At 35.1% G+C, this 12,456-nt stretch overlaps 1 protein-coding gene across 3 annotated transcripts in view; it reads left to right on the top strand.

The window, feature by feature from the left end:
- The window catches only part of QKI (QKI, KH domain containing RNA binding), a 156,730-nt gene that overhangs the window by 34,111 nt on the left and 110,163 nt on the right, over positions 1-12,456 (top strand). For all 3 annotated transcript variants that reach the window (XM_027729521.2, XM_027729524.2, XM_039382128.1), the window contains exon 2: positions 5,374-5,516. In XM_027729521.2, the coding sequence (XP_027585322.1) occupies positions 5,374-5,516 (143 nt within the window). The remainder of the gene's footprint in view (positions 1-5,373; positions 5,517-12,456) is intronic.

Raw genomic sequence — 12,456 nt, 5'->3', positions numbered from 1 at the left:
AAAATATTAGCTTACTGAACAAATTTTGTTCTATTTAAACTGCGAAGTAGTAAAGACTGTGAAGGACTTGAATCAGTTATTTCCCTACCTACCCCCTCAGCACAATGCATTTTAATCTCATTAATTGAATGGACTCAATAAAGTTGTCTCTCATAGATTGTTGTCAGAATTTTTCACTTTTTGCAAAAAACTATTGTGAAAATACTGAAGGCATTGTTTACACCTTATTGTAGTGCCATAGTCTGTGAGGAAAAAAAAATTACTTTTTCCTGTCAAAATATGTAAAATTAGGCTTTGTGTAAAAATTTTGGTGTCATCGGTATTTTGGGCATAACTTGATTTCTGTGAGAAAGTAGAAAACTGAAACTGAATGTTCTATGCATCACTGAGATCCAAGTACCGTGTAGGTCTTTAGCTATATGAACATAACTGTTTTTCTTACCATAACTGTTAAACTTTTAGCTTTAAAAATTTGCTCCTAACTTTATTATTTTTTTATATAGAAACTACTTTGTACATGAGGGTCTTTGAAAGTGTGGTGCTTCCCTTCATTAAGGAAGCATGCCTACGGGTGTTAAAAGATGGTTAGTGTTTTGATTTGCACTGAATCTCGTGCTGAGTTTGGCCATTGGTTTGTCCCACCCTCATGTGCTGTGTATTGTAAAAATCATGAATGATAGCTAAGGGTCTCTTCTGTGGCAGGGAAACAAGTCTTATTTCCTTTGGTTTCAAGAATTAAGTTTTGTGTGCAATGATGGCTCAAAGTGCAATGATGGCTCCTAAGTCTTAGACTTAGGAAAGAAATGTCAGCTGAGAGTGGTGACAGTTTAACTCTGTGTAAACGGATGTAGCTAATTTGGAACAAATCGTTAACATCAGAAGATTTGTTTCAGTTCTTCAAACTCTTAGTTCTAGCTTAAATTGCAGTGAGAACTACGTCTGCTGCTCTTCCAAAAGATAAAGCTGTATAATTTAGAAGAAGCCTTCATGGTGAGAAATAGTAAAGCTGTGGTCACTGGGGATGAAGTGGTTTGCAAAGTGGTGGGAGAGGAAGGATTTGAACCTTTTCAGTGACTTCCTACTTTGAATATTCTTCCTGGATGGTTTATGTAAACCCATTTTATGTTTCAGTCCAGCAGTCTTAAACACATGTGCAGTCTTACTTCCTCTTAGGGAATAATTGACAGCTGAAAAGGAGTAACTTCTTAATGGTTTTTTAATGTGATGACAGACACTCATAGGAACACTGTCTTCCACGTGCTCAACTTTCTCGTTAAGTTTCATGAAGAAATCAAAAAAGTATGTATCTACAGACAGATGTAGACAGTAGAATCAGTATGTCCTGCTTCAGGTCATATCTTAGGTAGAAAGATGGAAAAATATGATCTGTAGATGAAGGAAACAAAAGATTACATTAGTATAGTTTTCAGGGACAGAGGGAGGAAAACGTCCTCTGGACCAGAATGCATGTCTTTGCTACCATGGCTGACTACGTCATGGCATATAAAAGGTGAAACAAGATAAATGTATTGACACCAGTTTGTCCTTTTTTGAGTCTATTCCTCCACTACCCTGCTGTGAGCAAGACAAATTTGTCATTTACTGCTAAACTTACTACTTAAAATGTACAGAGGAGGGTGTTGTTAAAGATGAATAATGGGGACTTTGAAATTCTTCATGTGAGTTTCTACTTCTACCTATAGTAGAGATGGGTAGTTAGATCTTCTGAAAGGAAACCTATTACTGCATTTGCAGAACTCACAAGTTTTAGAGGTATGGTGAAGCTGCTGTATGCTTTTTTTTTTTTTTAGCCGTATCTACTATTATAATTATCTCTCCTTGCTAACTCTGTTTTAAATCCCTAGGGTGTTATACAACATAATTACCACTGCAGTGTTAAGATAGAGGTAAAGTAGCTGGAATTTTACTTAGATGTTCACTTTGAAAATAAAGCTTTCCTTACTTTTAAATCAGTTGGCTTCCTGTGAGATTGAAGACTCTGTAAAGAATTGTAAATGTGAGGAAGCTAAAGTCTTGCCAATGAACTTGAGAAGTGTGATTTCACAAGAGACATGCCAAAGAAGCTTTTGGGCAAGGGAAGACCTACTTGGTAGTGTGTAAGAAATGTTAAATAAATCTAAATAAAAAACTGTTTACTTCAGTTCATCTGGTGGCTTTTTTTAAAAAAAATGATATGTGAATTCAATGCTAAAAAATGAGGTGTGTTTTGAGGAATGTGGCCTTCCTACTTTTGCATTACTCAGCTTTTTAAGTAGTTGAAAATATTTCAGAACAGAATAAAACAGGTGCTTGCTAGAGCTTAAGAGAGAGCAGAGCTTTTATCTTTTCTAACATGATGTAGGTGAGGCTTTTGGAACCTTATTCCCTCCTGATAAACTTCAGGGAGGTGCTGAACAGTTCTTTCGATACTCGTATCTGCCTAAAGCGAGTGGCAAAGTTGCAAGATACTCAGGAGACTAGAAGCTTGAATTGGATGTAATTTTGTCATCAAAATTCAATACATTGTATGGAGTCTTGTGGAGACACCAGAGATGTGATTAAATAAGAGGCAGGTGAGGAAATGACTGTTAGTCATAAAAGGGAAAAAAAAGTATTCTTGAAGATGTATAAAATGATTCGGCAGAATCTGAAAAATCTCAGGAGGCTTATCAAGCAGATAACTAATTTCAGGAGTTGTGTATTTGGGACAATGCTTGTAGTCAGCTGCACTAATATGTTAGGAAGGAAGATAAGTTGTGTTCTATCCATAGTTAGAAGTGAGAGAGAATGGGTGAACTGGAGATTTGATCTAATTATTTTGTTATTTAAGCAGTAGTCCTTCAGTTTTGCCAAATACCAGATAAATGAAAAGAGTGGCTCCTAGATAATGTGTTACAGAGTAAGGGAGTTTGTAGACCTGACCAGAAGTTAAAGAAAACTGGGAATACATGCTTGTTATTTCATCTTTTCCTTCTGATGTTTCTTCTGAGGTCTTAGGGAAAGTATCTAAGGCAATAAAGAAGATAAAATGCTAAGAAGCAGAAGAAATGGTAGCACTTAGAGAGCCAGTGATACTGCTGAGTTGATGTGACTGAGTGTCCCTGTCCTGGTGTTTGTCACCTTTACCACTGGCTTGAATGTAGAGAAAATAAAAACCTATACATGCAAAGAAAACTAGATTTCAGGTGTCTGATCCTGTAGCGGAGTAAAGACCTTGAGTCGATAGGTGTCTTCATTTTCTATAAAGTTTTAGGCATGATAGATAGCTTAGGTTTCACACCAGCCAAAACTGAGTGGTAGTCCTCAAGTCAGCTTATCATGCTATCTATGTGTGTTCTCACTGTTTGACTTTAAAGCGTCACGAATGTGGCATAGGATTGTTTGCAAGAGAAAGATTAAAATAAATGTTCGTTTTCTCCTGTGAAAACTAGGATATCTAATGTTAGTGATTATGTTCTGCATATATATATTTCAAAAGGAAATTTTCAGTACAGCTACTCAGTAGCTGCCAAATAGAAATAAAAATGACCATGCTGCTACTTATGCTTCAGTACTTCTGCAGACTGCCTAGCTTGTTTCAGTGTAGTGTAAATTAATGGAAAATCTGAAGAGAATGAAAAGGAAACAGAGTCTGCCAGAAGATAATAACATTTGTTCAGAGATGTGCTAAAGAATTTCTTTATATACTGAAGCCAGTATAAATACTGCTTGTAGTTGTGAGGAATTTGCGCTCGTTGCCAAAATTATCAATATAGAAGGAGATGAGGATTTTTTCCTTGAGCTATGATTATATGATGATGAAATTTGTGGTTTTCCATTCTAAGCAGGTGTTAACTACCAAATCGTGATACAGTATACCTGATTATGTCAGTTTCCAGTGAAGAAGCAACTTGTTCTTGAATATGCGTTTCAGAGATATTTTGTTTCTGACGTTCTCCCCGTCCCACAGCTTTTCAAGTGGTGAAATCTCAGCTGTTAATCATTTGCCAGAGAAGAAGCTGATTATGAAACAGAGGTTATATGAATCTCCTGTCTGCTGCTAGAATTTCAAGTTATTACTTCTTTCTGTGGCTTCCTTCGTTTAGATGAAAACATAAGATTTCTGATTTTGATGTCATGTTAATTCTGAAGGTTTTGAAAGCAGTTGTAACAATTGTAAGGAAAAGACTGGAATTACTGATACCCGTTTTTACTTTACAGCCTATGCTATCATAAGTCTTAATGTTTAGGGAACAGTCCTGTTTCAATGTTAGTTTTTAGGTTTGAAACTTGTTTAATACATTAATTTTAAGCAATTCTGCAGGGATATCAAAATAAACTCATTGAGAACATTTTTTACTAATTGGGATTCCATACGTCTTGAAATGTGGGATTTTTTTTATCCTTACAGCAGCAATTTAGATACCAGTTTAACAGTTTTAGAAATAAAATGTAACCTCTTGTTAAATGTGTTTTTTGGTCAAACAAGAGAAAGCTTTGTGGCCATTCTCAGATTATTATAGTTTAGTGAGAGTAACCTAGATTTGAATCAAATTATTCTTTTTTAACTGCCTTGTTTATAACTTTTGAACTACATCTTTCAAGTAAATACTTCAAGGTGTGAGTAATACAGGTGTAAAGGGTATAAACAGTACTTACTAGTCCACCTTTGACATTCCCTGGTGCTGTTGAGAAGTTTTTCATTACTTTGAAATGAAGTAGCACGACTTGTGGGTGTATGTAGAGATTGCCCAGGACGCCGATACTGCACTTGTCTTAATTTTTTCATTATCTTGCTAGGGGTAGTCAGTAAAACAATATTTACGAGTTTATGGTCACACTGTGTGCTCAGTAGCTGCACCTTTGAGTTATCCTGTTTCTCATTGCTGAAAGATGCACCATTTAATATCCAAATGCTGTAGTTAATCCCATAACTAGCAAAAAGTACTGTATAGATGCATTTTTCTATTATTTTTTTAATGTTAGATAGAGATTTGTAAATTTTGTTTTCCTTTCTGCGTGCTTAATTATAAAAAAACACATAAAAGAACTGTTTTTATACATCCTGTAAGTGTTCTAAAGAGCCGCACGTAATTTTTACTTTAATAGCTGAATTCCATAAACAGAATGACTAGGTGGCGAATTTACAGATATGAAAGACATTTAAGTTGGGTGCTGAAATTTTAACAAAAAAGAAAAAAAACCAACCAAAAAAACCCAAACAAAACAGAAAATATTAAAAAAAAAAAGTAGATTTTTCAGCTACTGTGATGTTCATGAGGAGAAGAAGAAAATGGCATTAAGATTTGGGAAATAATAGAAAGAGAAGACTGTCATGCTAGATCATAATCTGTTACTGTATTTGATGCCTAATATACGTTTTTCCCCCCACAGAAATTAGCAGAGTACGGAAAGACATGTATAACGACACATTAAATGGTAGTACGGAGAAGAGAAGTGCAGAATTACCAGATGCTGTGGGACCTATTGTACAGTTACAAGAGAAACTATATGTGCCTGTAAAAGAATATCCAGATGTAAGTATATCTTTTTAGTCCCTAAATTATTTTTTGATCCTTGTGGTCGTCTTTAAATGTAAGTTTCATGTGATGCTACCCTTGGATCACACCAGGTTGCTTTGGAAACTTCTTAGGGAATCAGTGTATATTCCACTTGGCTTGATTTACAGTGAGGGCTAGAAGGTTGTGTTAAACAGCAAACTAGTATGGATTACTAAGTCATAGATCTGAATTTTCTTTTTCATTCAGCACTGTCTGTCCTGAGACACTGTGTAGTGAATTTTATGAGGAAAGTAGTTCTTCAGAAGCTGTTTTTTCCTCTTGGTGTGTCTCTAAAAGTCAGTTGGAGAATGCTTAGAGGCCCATTTAGAGACCTTTTGGAAACAGTACTTAGTCTCAATTACTGTTTGTCCCATACCTGTGTAACCAGTTTTGTTGCATATAGAAGTGTCTTTATCTTAGGCTTGGTTGTCCTGTCTTCCTTCTTTCCCCCTCGCCCCGCTTAAGCAAAGCTCGTTGCTTGCCTGCCATGTTCTGTTCTCCATTAAGTGTTCAGTTCTATTGTACACTTGCCTTCTGAGGGAGAATAGTTTCATTTTTACTAGAAGAATTGTTTTGAGCTTCTCTGGTCTGAATGGTTTCAAACTACTTGGGAAAAACAGTCCTGTCAAAATCTACCCCAACCATTTTCATTGATCACTGACAAAATAAGAAATTGTGTTATTCTTCTCTAATAGAACTTAAAGGTTCTGTTGCAGTGGAGGAGTGCAGGGTTCAAGTAAGGCATTTGCACACTGATGTGGTATAAAGGGGAAGAAAGTACAGAACAGAAAAAAAAGGAAGTAACACTTGTGTATTTCTGTGGCTTTTTGTGTGGTTAATTAAATTAAGCTCTCCAAATTGAGTTTTTATTATTTCAGTGCTGCTTACAACATACAGGCCTCTAAATTAAACCTGATTGTACTCCATTAAGAAAGTTAAGTGCAAGTCATTATTCAGGACAGAATATTTAGGCAAATGTCTCTTCTCCCTTTTCAGTTTTCACAAAGTTGTTTTGCTTTGGAGTTAAAGTGCCTCTACTGGGAAGAGCATTCAGAGAATTTGTAGTGGCAGTAAGGACATCTCTCTCCCGTTCCATTATTTTTCTTCCAAATTAAACATGTGTTTCTATATACATATATGTACATGCATACATACCCCCATACTAAAAACACTGATTCTTTTGAAACTCCTTGGAATTACAGATTTTTGAGAGGAACTATGCTATGCAATTCCATAAAGCCATGTAAATAGCTCTGGACCTCGATACTTGCATATATCTTAGAGTTATATTACTTAGTGGCTTTTTAAAGCATTGCTTAGTAATTGAAATCTCGGTTTCATAACTTGACAATGCACTCTTTGTGAAGAGTTGCCTTAGTTATTTGTTGTAGTTGATGCTTGCTGTACAAGGACCACGAGTAAGAAAAAAGATATTGGATTTCCCATAACTATTATTGTTAAACTGCTGTTCTAGAAGTCAGAGGTTTAGTACCTTAGCTCTTCACTGTCAGTTAATTATCAAATATAATGTAAATAAGCAGGAAAGTTACTCTGAAAGCACTTGTGTAACTTCAGGTTACTTCAGCTAGCTCTTTGTGTGCCTTAAGAAGAAAGTCCTTGAGGAGTTCACTAATTTATTTTAACAAACTCTCATACATTCAGAAGTTGGAGAAGCTTGTGATTTCTATACATGTGACCTGGAATACAAGTAGTTGCTTCTTACGAAATGATGTGAAATGTGTGCTAGAAACCATGCAGCTCCTACCACTGGCAGTTCAAGCTTCATTGGGGAGCCAAGCCCAGTGTTCTCTCTGTGCTCCTACTTGAGTACATGTTGTCTGTATTTGTTTTTAGCTACTTGGAATGGGATCTGTACAGCCTCAGTAATTGGTTAATGAACTAGAATATACCACTATATAAAAAAAAAAAAAAAAAAAAAAAAAAAAAAAAGCTGTGATTTTTTTGTATGGAGGCCCTTTCTGAGATCTTTCTGCAAGTTAGAAATCAAGTGACCTGCTTTGAATTCAGGCTAGCATGGCATTCAGAAGGTCTGGAGTACAGTGATTCTAACTAGTTTAAAAAAAAAAAAAAACAACAAACTCACTTTAAAGTATTAATTTCACTTGCGAAGTTAAATTTGCATGTAAAGATAAAAATTATCACCTATGATAATTTTCACAGTATTATGTGAAACTTCTTACATTTAGCAATTAATTGTTACCAGATATAGGAAAGACATGCTGTACAGACTATCAGAGTGATTTTGTCAGGTGAATCTAATTAATTCTTTCTATTGCTATAGTTTTCTTCCAACTTTTCTACCTTAAAGGTATAAAGTTGGATAAACACAAAGTTGCTCAGAGTGACTAGAAACTTTTTTCTTTTGTATATTTAGCAGTATTTTTAGTAACAGAAATTTTAAAAAAATAAAATAATCATTGAAATTTTATGTTGTTCTGATAAACTTCTACTCTGGTAAATATTTTTGACATAGGAGTTTGAGCATATTGATTAGTTGACTGTAGTGAATAATGAACAGTAGTAGTGCCATTTTGTGCACAGAATCCTCAATTACTTATGAGCCATAAAAATAATGGTCTGCCCTAAGTTTAAACAAACATGTTTTATATATGTGTGTATAAACATCCATGTATACATGTATGTATAAAAGATGAAACAGTAAATTTTCATATGCTACATCATGTTCATTTACTGTTTGACTATCCTCTGGTTGCCCACACAGAGTAAAGAATATATAAAATTGGATTTAAAAGCTAAAATAAATATATAAAATCCCCTATAGTCCCTTAATTTATTTTTTTATATGAGTGCATATTGAGTATTTTTATCTTAATATTTATTGAAAGACCATAGGTGATGCAAGTTTCAACTTCCAAAAAAAATTGTCTGAAACAGCCTGTAGTTTTTAAATTCTGACCATTTTAGAGTCTGAATTTCTACTTCTGTACTGGTAATTGGAAGGTATGCAAAAGTCTTGCTAAACAAGGGCTAACTTTCTTTGGTGTATTGTGTTAATAAGGAGCATTTTTCCATGATGTAATTGCAGTCACAATTGTGTAACTGTTGGGATGGTCTGCTTTCTGACACTTTTTTTTTCATTGCAAGCTACAGTTAGGCAGTGGGGTATATTTGTATCATTTTCTTCTAGCACCCTTGAAAGGTGTTTAATCTTTATAGAAATTTTAGTATTAGAATTGAGATTTGAGCTATTTAGATTTTCTGAACCATGTATATGCTCCTGAAACTTGAGAGAGAAACTGTGCAAAAGGCACCCAGAAAATGAAATTCCATTACTTGTCCATATTTTGCCCTTCAGTTAAAAATATATTCTCTACAGTGTAATGTTTGTACTGTAGTGTAAGTCTTTGGTGTTACAATTTGAAGGCATTTCCAATTCACAGAGAAATAACCTCCATCAGAGTTTAAAAAAGTAAAAAGAAAAGATGTCAGAAAAATTATTGAGCTTTTAAGAAGCAGAAGAATGGAGGATAAGCTATTGTTTGTGGATGAATAGTTAATAGTCTTTAGCATTTCTTATGCTTCAGATAAATGATTAATATTTTTGAATTTCCCTGAAGAGCTGAGACTAAACTTTCTGCCTGATATCAATTTAAACAGTTTTTGGAATTAGCACCTACAAATGTTGAACTGAATAAATGTTTTTTTCTATTATAATCATGGCTTTATTATTAATAAGTACCCTGTTAGCTCTGATTAATGTGAAATTCTCTGTTGGAACTCTTCTGTGCCTCTTCAGTAAAAATGTAAGAACTCAGTAATTATCGCATCTAAAGTAGCATGTCCTTTGAGTATACTGAAGCTCAAAGGCCAGCAGTGATAAACAGCTTGTGCGTACTTTCTGACCATTTTAGTTGAAACTGTTTAATTAGTACAACAGAACGATGAACACGGGGATTCATTTTACTATGGGGAACTTACTGACAAAACGTTTAAATCCTTTTTCAATTTGGTAATATCAGAGTTTAATAGCATCCCTAATATGGATTAGGAAAACGATAACATCATCTTTATTTATTGTTCTGGTTCTTTTACTTAAGCTTTTCATTCCCTAGTGGTAAACAGGGAAGGAGGCTAAAAGACTTGGCCTTGTTTACCCTTGTAATGGGAAGGAAAGAGAGAATATAACTGTTCTCTGTAAATAAACTTGGGCTACAGAATACTGGCAGTGCTGAAGGAAGATTTGGGATGAAAGTACAAATGCATAGGAAATAACTAAAGTAGTTTGATCACAAATTTTGTCTGAGTAAGATCATTGGAAAAAATTCTAGTAGAAGTAGCGGGAGCAAAAAATTTAATTTTGAATTTGAACTTTATATATTCGTGAGAGGCTTTACGTGCTGTGGTTGCACATGGTAAGGGAATGGATTGAGAAAGGGCCCCTTTGTTTAGATGCTGATAAAATGGAGACATGCCTTAATATTTGTATGAAGATTTTTTTACTCTTTCTGTATAACATTTTGTTAGATACCCTTCCATTACTGACTGATTCACCTATTGACAGTGAGTTTTTCTTAAACCCTGCTTCACACTCAATAGCCGTTTGTTTGTTTCTTTCTTTCTTTTCTTTGTTTTGGTTTTTGGTGGTTTTGTTTGTTTGTTTGTTTGTTTTTCATAGCTGAAAGATGACAGACATTGTCATAATTTTATTCAGAAATATGCTGGTCAAATCTCCAGAACTTGTACTCAGAGGCAGAAGAATGGAAGACAGTCTAAAATACATTGGAATTAAAAATGCTGTCGTTTAGTCCCTGATAGAAATCTTATAGGCTCAGCTTCGGCAGAGCAATACCAATTAACTTGGTTCCCGTATCTCCATTATTTCTTCCCTGTTAAACTCTGCAAGAGTTTAGTGCAATTAAGTTAGGTGATTACCTTGTCATTTATCTGTTAATGTTCTTCTTCCCATTTGATTCTTACTTTCAGGTTTTGCTCTTTGCAGATTGTGGTTTTGTGTGTGTGTGTGTGTGTGTGTGTAAAAAAAAAAAAGAAAAGGAAGGTAGGATGGAGGTAAGACAAGTAAAGATTTTGCCAAAGCAAATGCTATTTACTCTACTTCCCTTAATATTTTTCAAAGTAAATTCTGAAATCTGGGAGAAGAAATGAGTTACTTCTGGTACTGACACACAAGTTGAACATATTTGTCAGGACACTGTTTTTATGGTGATGTTTTTATTAGTAGCTTCTTCAAATTAATGTCATAAGATTAGACTTCTAGTTTTATATACATGTTTATATACAAGCTATGTCCAGCATATATATGACAGTTCTAGCAGAAAGTAGTAGATTATTTTTCTTGTTTAACTAGTACACAGGTCCAACTCATAGGTGTAGGACTCCTCTAATATGACATAAACAGCTAGTGCTATACATTTGGGAGCCTCTGTTCCCCATGGATGAAGAGAAGTGTGTGTGTATATGGGGAAGCCAAGTGCTAAAGGAGAATGGTAGTCTAGAAAATTAGTCCAAACAGTTTGAGGATTCCTGTTACTTTTCTCTGAATGAAATATCTAAAATTATTCTAATAAATTAATCTTATTAAAAATGTCTAATTTTGGGAATTAGGAAATTTAAGGTTGCAAAGAATGTGTCCAACTGAACTTTTGAAGAGCAAATCTAGCTGTCAACATCCATCATGCTTGTTTTTGCTCACATGGTGCCTTTCATTATGGTTCATGTCATTTTCTGTGGAGAGTCAGGCTTTCAATGGGCAATCTGTTTGATCTGAGCTGTCTTAATACACTCTTTTGTTTTGAATTCTGCACTTTATGCGCTTACATTTCTTTCTTTCATGGACTACAAAAATGTTTGGGTTCATGGTTTCAGTTGACTGTACTACAACTCTTGTGTCAGTTTGTGCTTGCTTTTGCTTTTCCCTCAGAACTTTTACTTTGGGTAGTAGCTCCTGCAATACTTAAGTATGGAAGAGTTATGCGCAGATACAAATAATGGAAGGTCAGCTGTGAGGCAGAGATATTTGTGGGATATTGATTTTGTTTTACATGGAGTTTTTGTTCAGTCTGTTCTTTCAAAGGTTTATTGTAGGAAAGAAGGCTTTTATACAGAGAAGAGGAAGTGTTTAAATATGATCTTTTTGCTTGCTGTTGTGAATAGGTCAGGTATGCTTGGGTACACCTGCTGAGCTTGTTTTAACGTCTGGTGTACTTCAACTAGGATTGGGGACCGCAGTGAACATGAAAATATATCAAGTGCTGAAACCATACTTAAGAGAGCAAGGTAGAGTTTGTGTTTAAAACACACATGGGAATTTGCAAATTACTGTTCAAGCGTCAGAGTCCTTAGTAGTTGTATTCCCTTGCTCAAAGTCAAGAACAGATCTTCCATTTGCTTCAGAGAGCTGAAATGGACTCCTGAAGGATATGGGGCTGGTATTTGAGAAGTACAGTGTTTTAAGGAAGGAGGAGATAGAGAGAAAAACCCTTTCTTGAGAATTAAGACGTTTTTAAACCTTTCCCCCCACCCCCCCCCGATTAGTTGACAGAGGAAAGCTAGAGCACTAAGCAGCAGTACTTTCCCCAGAAACTTAACCTGGGAATTATGGTACCATGCTATCTGCGTGTGTGTCATTCCCCTCCCCCGTCCCCACCCCTGCAATGGTCAGTCAGCTTTTGGCAGATGTGTTAGATATTTTTTTCCTTTTAGTAGCTCTGTAGTTTAGATATTACTGTTTGTACACTCAGATTTTTATGGAGTTGCCCTTGCAAAAGTAATTCAATGATTTCCTGTCAGAGGTCAGCATGAGTTCAATAACTTCATACAAGTAGATCAGTGAAATGCAAGTCTTTGCTAATTGTATTTGCTCTCTGTTTTACCAGCATAAGAAGGCAGCAAGCCCCATCCTGAATTGCTATTAAAA

Source organism: Pipra filicauda, unplaced genomic scaffold, assembly GCF_003945595.2.
Source record: "Pipra filicauda isolate LSUMZ 115617 unplaced genomic scaffold, ASM394559v2 scaffold258_size1095741_pilon, whole genome shotgun sequence".
NCBI lineage: Eukaryota > Metazoa > Chordata > Aves > Passeriformes > Pipridae > Pipra > Pipra filicauda.
Note: the sequence above shows the minus strand (reverse complement) of the source record. Positions and strands in the feature narration are given on the sequence as shown.